Source organism: Eubalaena glacialis, chromosome 1 (assembly GCF_028564815.1).
Source record: "Eubalaena glacialis isolate mEubGla1 chromosome 1, mEubGla1.1.hap2.+ XY, whole genome shotgun sequence".
Lineage (NCBI taxonomy): Eukaryota > Metazoa > Chordata > Mammalia > Artiodactyla > Balaenidae > Eubalaena > Eubalaena glacialis.
Genome location: NC_083716.1, coordinates 89,617,948 through 89,630,883, shown reverse-complemented (window position 1 = coordinate 89,630,883; position 12,936 = coordinate 89,617,948). Strand labels below are relative to the sequence as shown.

At 41.1% G+C, this 12,936-nt stretch overlaps 1 protein-coding gene across 4 annotated transcripts in view; it reads right to left on the bottom strand.

Moving 5' to 3' along the window:
• EGLN1 (egl-9 family hypoxia inducible factor 1) overlaps window positions 1-12,936 on the bottom strand; it is a 71,318-nt gene that overhangs the window by 17,811 nt on the left and 40,571 nt on the right. For 3 of the 4 annotated variants that reach the window (XM_061182606.1, XM_061182614.1, XM_061182623.1), the window contains exons 2-3: window positions 7,413-7,532; window positions 2,071-2,207 (exon numbers count right to left, since the gene is read on the bottom strand). The exons of the other annotated variant lie outside the window; for it this stretch is intronic. In XM_061182606.1, coding sequence (XP_061038589.1) covers window positions 2,071-2,207; window positions 7,413-7,532 — 257 coding nt within the window. The remainder of the gene's footprint in view (window positions 1-2,070; window positions 2,208-7,412; window positions 7,533-12,936) is intronic. 4 annotated transcript variants of the gene reach the window in all.

Below are 12,936 nucleotides of genomic sequence, written 5' to 3'. Positions count from 1 at the left end.
ATCTCATTTCACAAATAATGAAGAATCTCTGGTTTATTAAATACCACAAGGCACTCAGTTACAGCTTTTGGTACCAATAACATGGAAAATGTGCACACACCACAGGAAGTAAAAGCACGCTACAAATGATCAGCTCCTGAGTAGAACGTAGCAATCGGTCAGAGTGTCCTGCGGCTTCTGGCCAGTGTTCGCTGGGGGGAAAGCAACACTGACTGATCAAATGAAGAGCCAGCAAACGTGACAGAACTAAATCCTGTAACACAGCGGAAGCAGCGAGTCAAAGGCAGAGTAGAGTCGGAGTCTGGGAGTCTGGGCAGCGGGGGAGGCCAAAGCCCCAAGCCACTCAGCTGGAAAGGGACAGAGCTGAGCTCGAGGTCTTGCCTCCCGGCTTCCAGAGCTCCAGCCCCTCTCCTACCACGCAGCCTCTTCTATCCTGTCAGGCGGCCGTGGCAATAGGGAAGGTGCACAGACAAACACTTTCCTGTGTCTTCTGCACCTGCCCTAAACTTATAGTTACTTAGTCATCAGAGTTCTCATACCTGCCCCAAGGCCTTCCCAGAAGACAGCTGTAAAGTACCAGGCGTCGCCCTGCTTCTCCTGCCCTATCCCCCCACCCATCTGTCTAGAGGCTCCTCCTCCCCACGTCCACCTCTGCTGGGACTTCCACAGCCTCGCCCTTCGCTCCCGGCCTTTGCCGACGCTGCCCTACTCGCAGCTCCTCCTCACTCCAGGCCCAGTGGCGACACTGGACCCATCGATTCCAATTCAACAGCCCCGTCTCCCTCCTCCAAACCCCTGGAGCACTCCATAATCGTCTGGCATCTATTTACCACCTAAAATGTTGGTTCTATCTTCATCTAGAAAGGCTACAACCACACCGTGTTCGAGATTCCATTAAAAGGAAGGTCTATGAAGCGGTTTCTGGGGCAGAGGCAGTAGGGGCAGAGATGGGCACTGGGGGGAACGAGAGGCGAGAAGGCGATTCAGGACGGCGCGCCGTGGGATGTGACGGGACCCTGGCCTCCACCCAGGGACTCTCTTGGCCGCTAGCCACCCTGCTCAGCCGGCACTCACTACGATGCATCAGGGCTGAGGCAACACGGCTCGGAGAGACGCAAGAAGGAGGGACAGGTGACAGAGTCTTCAGAGTCTGAACCGCATCAAATGCTGGCCCGTCTCTGACATCATTATCAAGAGGCAGCTCTTCTCCCTGCGTACCTAAGGGATCTCGGCAACTGCATGCCAGTGATTCACTACTGTAATGTTCAAAGTCCCTTCTATAATGAAAAATAGGTATTTAAAGAGTAGCACTTTTTTTCCCCCAAATATTCATTTTGGTAACAATGTCTGTAACATCTTCCATTTTAATAGTCTAAACATTTTAATTGGGTCATGGTAAATGGTAAAAGAAATGTTTTTAAGAATACATTAAACATAATAGGTTTAGAAAACTAAACTTTGTAGGAAGAGAGTGTAACGTAGAAAATAATGCAGAGACGCGTGTAACAAGCCTGACAGATGCTTACTGTTAAAGCTGAAGGGTGATTTTTCTAACATTAACTCCCAAATACCTCTTCTCTACTTGTCTTTGCTCTACTCTTCTTCCTCTGTATGTCTACTCTCTGGTTATGTGTTTTTCTTTTCTGTATCATTTTTCTACGTCATCCCTCTGCCCCCCACCCCTGACGGACCACCTTTAACAAAGCTGCCCTTTCCCTTCTCTATCTAATCTTTATTCCCCACGTGAATACTCTCACCAGATCCGAGAACGGATAGTAGTTAAGAGATGCACAGAACAAGGAAACAGGGCTGGGAAGACGGGAGCCCCGTGCTTCCCTGTCTGACCCCAGACAAGAAGAGGCTGTGCAAAGAGACTCACAAGCATTTGGTACCAACTGTGAATCAATCTTATAGAATTATTCAAATTAAACAGTTACGACCGAGGCCCTATGATAAAGGCAAGTGAAGAACAGGAAAATACGCATTAGAAAACGTTCACGTTTATCCTAGCTGTCCCCTCCTACCCTGCCATGCTCTTCACCAATTCTTCCTTAAAGGGAGGACTACTACCTTGTAGCATATGCTGGTTGTACTTCATGAGGGTTGCGACGGTCGGACCAGAAGAACAGCAGCCTATCAAACCTGGGTTCAATGTCAGCAAACTGGGCCTTGCCTTCCGGGAAAATCCGAAGTATGCCTCCACTTACCTAGGAAAAGGGCCAAGTATGTAATCCGAAGTATACCTCCACTTACCTAGGAAAAGGGCCAAATACGTAAGCATGCGTGACCAAGAATGCTACAAAATTAAATTTAGGGGGGAAAAAGACCGATTCAGGATATCAGAAGTCTTAAACCGATTATTCACAAATATATCTCGGTTAACGAGGTCGGAAGGTGAGCTGAGATTTCAAGTACATGCACCAATACAAGGAAACATTCATTCCTTCTTTTAGGGAATTTTGTAAATACTTGATGAGACAGATGTATATGATCTGAACTCAAAAGTCTTAAAATGACACTTGAAAGCCTGAAAAACTAGTAAGCATTTCTTATTTATGTATGGCGATGATTTGCTTAACCTACTCTTAAAAATGTATCCATATCTAGTCATCTTGACTAAATTACTACAAACGGTTTAAGTATGTCAAAGAACTAGCTCTCTGCCCTCAATTGGGCAGTCACAAATCTAATGCCTTTTAAGGAATTCACTAAATCAGTAGAAAGTGTCATTTGTCCTCAGCGCTGCAGTCATTATTAGAAACTGCAGCTCTCCCTCCCCAGACTGGGCCTGACACATCGATGACTCCCCTCACAAAGGATCATTACTATTTACGCCAGCAAATATCCTTCTCTGTCTGGGACCAGGTGGACTCACCTATTCACTCCGATACTGACTGCGTGTCTATTGTTCTGGGACCTGTCCTGGGCCCTGGGTGCAGAGTAGGAAATAATTCAGACAGATGTTGTCCTTGTGGTAATTATAATCTGGGGGGCGGGGGGAGTAAAGCAAGGTAAACCCCACCCAAGTGAGTAGCTCTTCACCCTTGGAAAACTAAACTCCTAACAGGTAGACTCTTAAATTGAAAGGCACATTGATACTTGATCAAGACACCATGGAGGCTGAGGCTATTCCTCGGTTCCACTACAGCCAGAGAAGCTGTTTACAGGCTCACTGTCAAGTAAGGTAGATTCAAGCTACTCGGCTCCCTTGCCTTCCTTCCTCAGGTTCCAGCGTTGTTCCGAGCGACTCCCAAAGCACTCATGCAGACATCTAAAGGAGCTCTAGACTGTGACCGAGAACATGCTGAAAATGTTCAGAGACACGTAGCTGAAGCTTCCAGTCTTCCTCTGGGAAACGTTCCCTGATCGCTGCATTAGGCGGCCTCCCACGTGTTCCCACAGCAATCTGTCCTGCACTTGGCAAAGCCAACTGTAATCGTCCGTCTACTGATCTGTACCCTCCACTGCAGCCCAAGCTCTGGGAGGGACAGTTCTATTTCTGCTCTGTTTCCAGCACCAAGAACAACTTCTGACATATTCAGTGCAATCTTGCAGTGAAAGTTTTCAGTTTTACATACAAAAATACTGAAGACTTTTTTCTGCTTATACGCTAATTCAAAAACAATGTATTAATGACCCTGGACAGGTCATATAAAAATTAAAAGATCAGCCTAGAAAGAACCTAGATTCTAACAAAATGTAGAATTTAAGAGTTGATCAAACATATTCCTAGTTTTCTAGATACTCACAAAATCAGAAAAAAAATTTAAGTTTTAACCAAATTTATAGCAATTTGTTTTGTGCGTTGGGCTCGAGGTGAATTACCAAATTTATGTCTCTATTTCAAACTTTAAAAGCTATAACAAAAAAGATGTTTGTTGACATAATGCCTCAAAATATACTTAGCAGTAAAACTTACCTCTACTTTGAACTTGGAGTAGGACAGAGGAAATTCTTTTTTTCCCAGAAAAGTAACATTTTTTTACTTTTAACTACTTGTCACACTTCTATACTACTTTCTATTCTTGCATTTGTTTTGTTACTTGATCTTTTTTTTAATTCTAAACTTTATTCATTTTATTGAGGTATAGTTGATTTACAATATTGTGTTAGCTTTAGATGTACAGCAGTGATTCGGTTATACATATATGTGTGCATATCTATATTTTTTTAAAAATTCTTGTCAATTATAGTTTTTTTTTTTTTTTTTTTTTTAAACTTTAGGTTTATTTATTTATTTATTTATTTATGGCTGTGTTGGGTCTTCGTTTCTGTGCGAGGGCTTTCTCTAGTTGCGGCAAGTGGGGGCCACTCTTCATCGCGGTGCGCGGGCCTCTCACTATCGCGGCCTCTCTTGTTGCGGAGCACAGGCTCCAGATGCGCAGGCTCAGTAATTGTGGCTCACGGGCCTAGTTGCTCCGCGGCATGTGGGATCCTCCCAGACCAGGGCTCGAACCCGTGTCCCCTGCATTGCCAGGCAGATTCTCAACCACTGCGCCACCAGGGAAGCCCTCAATTATAGTTTATTACAAGATATTGGATACGGTTCCCTGTGCTATATAGTAAATCCTTGTTTACCTATTTTATATATAGGTAGTGTGCATCTGTTAATCCCATACTCCCAATTTATCCCTCCCCCCTTTCCCCTTTGGTAACCATAAGTTTGTTTTCTATGTCTGAGTCTATTTTGTAAATAAGTTCATTTGTAATATTTTTTAGATTCTACATATAAGTGATATCATATAATATTTGCCTTTGTCTGACTTACTTCACTTAGCATGATAATCTCTAAGTTCATCCATGTTGCTGCAAATGGCATTATTTTGTTCTTTTTTTGTACCTGAGTAGTATTCCATTGTATATATGTACCGCATCTTCTTTATCCATTCCTCTGTTGATAGACCCTTAGGTTGCTTCCATGTCTTGGCTATTGTAAATAGTGCCGCTATGAACACTGGGGTGTATGTATCTTTTTGAATTAGAGCTTTCGTCTTTTCCAGATATATGCCCAGGAGTGGGATTACTGGATCATATGGTAACTCTTTCTAGTTTTTTAAGGAACCGCCATACTGTTCTCCATAGTGGCTGCACCAATTTACATTCCCACCAACAGTGCAAGAGGGTTCCCTTTTCTCCACACCCTCTCCAGCATTTATTATTTGTAGACTTTTTGATGATGGCCATTCTGACCATTCTGTGAGGTGTTACCTCATTGTACTTTTGATTTTCATTTCTCTAATAATTAGTAATGCTGAGCATCTTTTCATGTGTCTGTTGGCCATCTGCATGTCTTCTTTGGAGAAATGTCTACTTAGGTCTTCTGCCATTTTCTGATTGGGTTGTTTGTTTGTTTTGTTATTGAATTGTATGAGCTGTATATTCTGGAAATTAAGCCTTTGTCGGTCGCACTGTTTGCAAATATTTTCTCCCAGTGCATAGGTTGTCTTTTCTTTTTGTTTATGGTTTCCCTTGCTGTGCAAAAGCTTATAAGTTTGATTAGGTCCCATTTGTTTATGTTTGCTTTTGTTTCTATTGCCTTGGGATACTGACCTGAGAAAAACATTGGTACGATTTATGTCGGAGGATGTTTTGCCTGTGTTCTCTTCTAGGAGTTTTATGTTGTCATGTCTTATATTTAAGTCGTTAAGCCATTTTGAGTCTATTTCTGTGCGTGGTGTGAGTATGTGTTCTAACGTCACTGATTTACACGCGGCTGTCCAACTTTCCCAGCACCACGTGCTGGAGAGACTGTCTTTTCCCCACTGTATATTCTTGCCTTCTCTGTCAAAGATTAATTGACCATAGGTGTGTGGGTTTGTTTCTGGGCTCTCTATTCTGTCCCACCGATCCATATGTCTGTTTCTGTGCCAACACCATGCTGTTTTGATTACTGTAGCTTTGGAGTATAGTCTGAAGTCTGGGAGGGCTGTGCCTCCAGCTTTGTTCTTTTTCCTCAGGATCGCTTTGGCAATTCTGGTTTTTTTGTGATTCTATATAAATTTTAGGATGATCTGTTCTAGTTATGTGAAAAATGTCATGGCTAATCTGATGGGGATTTCATTAAATCTGTAGACTGCTTTGGGTTATATGGCCATATTTTAACTATATTAATTCTTCCAATCCAAAAGCATGGACTATCTTCCCTTTTCCTTGCATCATCTTTGATTTCCTTTATCAGTGTCTTATAGTTCTCAGCATGTAAGTCCTTCACCTCCTTGGTTAGATTTATTCCTAGATATATTCTTTTTATGATGTGATTTTAAACAGAATTTTTTTTACTTTCTCTTTCTGATATTTCATTGTTAGTGTAAAGAAATGCAACAGATTTCTGTATATTAATCTTGTATCCTGCTACCTTGCTGAATTCATTTATCAGTTCTAACAGTTTCTGTGTGGAATCTTTAGGGTCTTCTACATAGAGTATCAAGGACAGAGGAAATTCTTTAAATCAGTATGATATAGAAAGATTACTGGATCACTGTGAGCATATTCTAAGTTTTAGGATTTGCTTTTAGAACAGGACTAAGTTTTTTACATTTAAGACCTGGTGATTTCCATTTGTGTGTGTATGTGTGTGGTGGAAGAAGGTGTTTTAAAGGTTATTTGATTTTTTAAAAATTACCTTGGCTACACAAGTGTGTTCACTCTCTGAAAATCCACTGGGCTATACATTATGTTCACTTTTCTATCTAAATATTTTGCTTCAGTACATGTAAATAAAAAGAGGTTTTTTTTTAAAAAATCAACGAAAAATTAGTTTATACAATCTCCAGTGCAATAATACATGACACACTTCTAAAGTTTAAATAATTTAAACTTAAGTGAAACTCAGGCTGATGTTAAGGGAATAAATATTTGTAACACGAGAAACTGGATGCGTTGTACATTCTAACTGGTTTTACAGGATTTTTCAGTACCGATAAACTTCTAGTTTTTCATAATCCGGGGACGAAGAAATCCTGCCTCCAATAACCCATAGCCCAGTGCCAGACAACACCTCTGCAACAATGCAAAGCACAAAATGCAGGCGCTAAAGAGCAAATAACTCTTCATAATCATAATACATAATCTCCCGCAAAAGTCATGATAAAACAAACATTCTCAGAAGTGTTTTTATAAAAACTATTAGAAGGGATATTACTTTAATAGAAGATACTTCTGGAAAAGTTAAATTTTGGATATGAATGTTTCAACATCCGAAATAAGGGAATCTACTTTTTGAGTTCTATTAGGATCTGTTTCATGTTAACAAAGATCCACTCCTAATACCTGAATGAAACATATCTAAGGAGAAATGTTTAACTGTTCCACGTTTTAAATACAGTCTCACCTATGAGGAGTATGAATCTTAACACTACTTGTGAGGAAAAAATACCTGTAAGAAAAAAAAAATGCTCAATGAGGTGGCATACCTTGGCATCCCAGTCTTTATTAAGATAATATATACATGTCACACATCTTCCATCTCCATTTGGATTATCGACATGACGTACATAACCCGTTCCGTTGCCTGGATAACAAGCAACCATGGCCTGTAATAATAATAATAACAATAATAAATTAAAAAGTCCACGTATGAATAAAAAGGGAAAACAGCTTACAGCAAAGATCTCTGATTTTTGGCTACTCTGACTTACACTTAAATTCTTTGTCTAATAAAAATCATGTTTGTAGATAGAAGAGGTAAAAATCTTCTATGTTGACATTAATAAAAAACACAGGGTAGGCTGGTGAACAATGCAAAGTGTGGTGAATTCTGCCTTACAGCAATGGGAAAAGCTGACGTGGAAGGATCGGAAAGCCTGCAGGATCCTCTTTCGTGATCGTTACTCATGCCGATAATCAAGATCAGGTGGGCTTTGTCCTGCTCCATGGGAGATGGCCACCCTCGCTGAGCTCGCCACAGAACACCTGCGTTACCGTCCGACAGTCACACACCTCCTCTGATACCATCTCTGAGTGGTACCAATTTGGACAGGCACAATTTAGAAGATCAACTCCAAACATTAACTCATTTAACGTCAGTGATTTTTAAAAAAAGGCTAAATGACAAATTAGCATGTGACGAACCCCTCTTCAAATCAGAAAGTCATTTTTTCACTCAGGTTATAGCAAGATGTAGTTCAGAAGACTGTTGGGTTTAAGTATGAAGGCGTAAGAGAGGCCCAAAATAAAAAGCACCAAATAACTTGCATGTCCTAGAAATGTAGTACATTATAATCAAGTGAAATTAGTAAGGGTAATTTTTTTTTCAAATCTCAGGAATTACAAAGAAAACAAAAACAAAGATGCTCAAGATTACCAGTTATTCTTGAAATTCTTTCTCTAATTTCTCCACGTGTTAGAGTTAATGGATCAGTATTAATGTCAATGAATTAGTATAAAGTCACCAAACAGTAATTAAATTACATCATTATTTAAGATAAACGGCAAATGCTAATTTTTAAAATTCCTAAGTGAACAAATAACTCTGTTCTATCTCTGAGGGCCTAGAAAGCATTTTAAACCTGAACGCTTAAAAACATATCACATTTTCATAGACACCTGGACCTACTGCTCTTTACCAGAAGAAGAATTTTTGGTGACGATTACTTATGTCTCTATTTTTCATAATTCTAGACAGACTTTAAATCCCTTTTCTTGTGATCTGAGGTTGCAATAAGAGGGAGAATGACATGCTTCTTGCATTTAATAACGCTCAATAAAAGATAAACCCAATTTCCTTGTCATTAGCTGCAAAGGAAAGGCATATGTAGCAGACCTTGAACAGTAACTATAAAAAGGTACTAATTTAATAACACAATTAATCCGTATATGATTAATGGAGACAATTATGGTAAGTTACTTGATACATTCTTATCAACAAAAAAGAAGGAAAAAAAAAGAAAAGAAAAGAAAAATCAACCTGAACTCTTCCCTAAGGAGTTCTCACCTCGAGAAAGTTTACTCAGGCCTCCCTCCAACTATCTGGTTTGTAACCTCAGGATTTCTCGTGTAAGAACAAATGGGAAAATCCTTCTTTGATCATCCACCCCATCCCATCCCTCCATTTAACAAACACCTCTTGAGCACCTACTATGTACATGAAAGGCCCTGGGGCTAAAATGATGAACAAGGTCTCTTGCTTTCATTTATTATGGCACTCAGCATAGTGGGGTAAATAATCAACAAACAAATAGATATATAACGTGATGTTAGGTAGCGATAATTTTCTTCATATCTTGTGAAAAGATAACACATTACTGACTGGGGGATTTTTGCAGAAACTAACGTCTGTGGCGTTAATACATCTCCGGTCAATAACGTGTTAGGTTGAAGGATACAGAAAATGACAGAACGATACTCCGGAACACTGGCCCGGGAGGACTGCTCTGAGGGGCTAACACTGAGCAGAGACGAAAGGAAGGGAGTGGCGAGTCGTGTGTCCGTGTGCGGGGTGAGCACGTCCGGCAGAGGGACCACGAGCACAGAGGCAGAAGTGGCGGGGCAGGTGGAGAACAGCAGCAGGACCGCTGCAGGAAAAGGAGCGCGGGCAAAGGACGGTCAGAGGGGGTCCAGCAGGCCGTGGTGAGGACTCTGGGTACTGCTCTAAAAGTGACAGGAGGCCAACGGAGCAGACATCTGATGAGTGTCTGAAGAAGGTCACTTTAGATTCTGTATGAATAAAAAATAACAATTGCAATAACCTCAATAGCACCCACTACCTAACATTCACTGGACGTTTACTATTTGCCAAGCAATACTCTAAGTAATTTATGTGTAATAACTTATCTGACACAACTGTATGCGGTAACTAGTGCCATCCTCCTCCTCTTCATTTAACTGTTAAGGAAACTGAGGCCCAGAAAGGTTAATTAATGTTCTTAATGACATATGACAGTAGACCCAGGTGTGAATGCGGGCAGTCTGGTTTCAGAACCCGTGTAACTGACCACTGTACTAGACTGTGGTGTGTGTGCTGGGGGACTGGGGGGGGAGAGTGAAAAAAGAAGACTGCTAATTGGCTACCGCAGTTTGTTTCTAGGAGAAAAACAAAAAAGAGGCTGACCAGGGTGGCAAGGTGGGATGTATCCTGAAGGCAGAAAACCAACATGATGTGCTCAGGGGCTGGAAGCGGAGAGTAGGAAAGAGTCAAGGGTGACTGCAGGTTTCAGCCTGTAACTGAGTGAATGCAGCTAACTATTTACCAAGATGGAAGCACTAGGTGAAAGAGTGGTTTTAGTAACATGCACAGGGTAGGAAAGGAGTTTCTCAGCGACAGTCACGATGAGCCAGACATCCCAGAGTAGAACAGAACTGAAGACACCAGGATTATGCCTCAAAACGGGATCTGTTTGTGTCAGTCACTTCTACTCCGCTTTCCTTAGGGTTACTGGAGGTACCTGGGGGTGGCCACTGGCGGGGGGTCCAGTAAAATGAGAAGAGGCCAAACATTTGTTTGGTCTTGCCCCAGCCTTCAACTAGGGGCAGCACTTATCTGTGTCCTTTGAATTCCAAGTGAGACTTTTGGAAAAAATAAAAGATGCAATAAAAGCTTTAAACAATTGTATTAATTAAATTTTGTAATCCCTGATATAGCTCACTCACGCCCACCTAAATGTATTATCTGAGGTGCCATTACCACTTTAGCCTGGTCTGCTGTTCCCTACATCCCTTTAGCTCTGCTCTGGTGGCAGGGACGCCACCAAATGTAGAGAAAGGAAGGAAGGAGAAGGGGATCAGTGACACACAGGGCCTGCATTTTATCTGCCAGCTTGACCTGTCAATACCAGCCGCAGGAAAGGCAGTAGTACATTAGTACAACTGTAAAAGGATAAAATGCAAAACGCCAGCGTAACCCAGCGAACTAGACGGCCTCTCAATAATTACAGCTAACTGCGGGTGGCTATAAAATAAGAGGGATGCGTAAATGAGAAGGAAGCAAGGCGATCCTGATCCCAGAACACAGACAAGCCCTCCCGTGCCTACAACTAGAGACTCTAAGAGGAAAAAGGAGAGCCAAGCATACCCAGAAAAAGCAGATCGTCATGGAAAACCTGAGACCCGAAACAGCCAAACTCCTAGAGGTTCCGGGGAAAGATAAATTTTGTAGGAAACATGCAAAGATTTGGAAGGGTCATAAATTCATTCAAGTATCTGTGTGGCCTAAAAATGACACAGTGAAACTGCACTTAGCCATTCATGTACGTCCTGAGACTCCTCCCCATTTGTATTCTAGAAAACACAAAAAGGTATTTCTATAACGTCTCATGAAATCTGGAAGCTGTTATATTTAAAATAAGTATTCATATTTAAATAAAGTTATCCTTAGCTATGGTTTGGATTATCAAAATTTAAAGTTCCTTAAATGTAACATAGTGCTTCCAGGTTTGAAATAATATTTATGCTTTATGTCTTAACTGGTAATTTTGTTTTCCTGGTATATATATATATTTTTTAATTTTAAAAAATATTTATTTATTTATTTTTGGCTGCATTGGATCTTCGCTGCGGTGCGTGGGCTCCTCATTGTCATGGCTTCTCTTGTTGTGGAGCATGGGCTCTAGGCATGCGGGCTTCATTAGTTGTGGCTCATGGGCTCAGTAGTTGTGGCTTGTGGGCTCTAGAGAGCAGCCTCAGTAGCTGTGGCGCTTGGGGTTAGCTGCTCCACAGCATGTGGGATCTTCCCAGACCAGGGATTGAACCTGTGTCCCCTGCCTGGCAGGCAGATTCTTAACCACTGCGCCACAAGGGAAGCCCCTTCCTGGTATATTTTATATATATGTGTGTAAAAAAGACTCTTGATATTACTGTTCTTGTTTTGTTTGTTTTTAATATGCAGAAGATTCTTATTCACAATACTTTTAATAAATTCAATTTATTTTCTCTTAATCTCTTGATAAAGCAACTAATAACAACTCATTCTACACCTGATTTTACCTGCTTGAGCACGTTATTAGTCTAGAAGTCATTAGCAGTATTAAAAAATATTTATGGAATACCTACCATATCACACTACAAAAAGGGTCAGTGTGATATCTGTCTGAAAGGACTTAACTGGAAAGAAAGAAAACAACAGGCAACTGGAAAGAAAGAAAACACCAGGCACTTACAAATCAACTTACAAAACTGAGTAGTGCAAATAATAAACAGAAAAAGAATTCTGAAAAAAAGGAATTATACATGTGGGATAAAATAAAGGGACATGGTTCTGAGCTACTCATGACCCCAGCTTATCTTTAAAGGACAGATGTGATTTGGAAAGGTGAAGGGATAAAAAGCAAACAGTATAAGCATGACAAACATAGGAAACAGCTGAGGGGACAGTGGGGTATTTTTATAACGGTCTGCTCTGTCACTTAATTACTTAAGTAGTAAAGTTAATTTGGTAAAAATAGGATGAAATCTTGACAATTCAGCAGAGGAAGAAGGACATGAAAGGTAAGCAGCAGTGAGCCACTGTGGTCCTTGGGTGGCGATGGCCACCACAAAAGCTTTTAAGACGGCAGCTTCCCTATTCTGGGGTTTATATGAAAGATTATTGTAAGATAATGCACACTGCTATGGTCTGAATGTTTGTGTTCCTTCCTAAATTCACATGTTGAAATTCTAACCCCCAAAGACTTAGGAGGTGGGACCTTTGGGAGGTGCTGAGGTCACAAAGGGGAAGCCCTCATGAATGGATTAGTGCTCTTATAAAGGGCCTCTGGAGGTAACCCTGCCCCTTCCCCCACATAAGGACACAACCAGAAGTCGCTGGCTACGAACCAGTAAAGGGCCCTCACCAGACAGTGACCAGCATGGTCGCCTTGATTTCGGACTTCCCAGCCCCTAGGGCTGTGAGCAATACATTTCTGTGTTAATAAGCTACCCAGTCTGTGGTATTTTGTTATAGCAGCCCAAATGGACTAAGACACACCTATAAAGGATAAAATTGTTCCAAGAGATTTACACTGT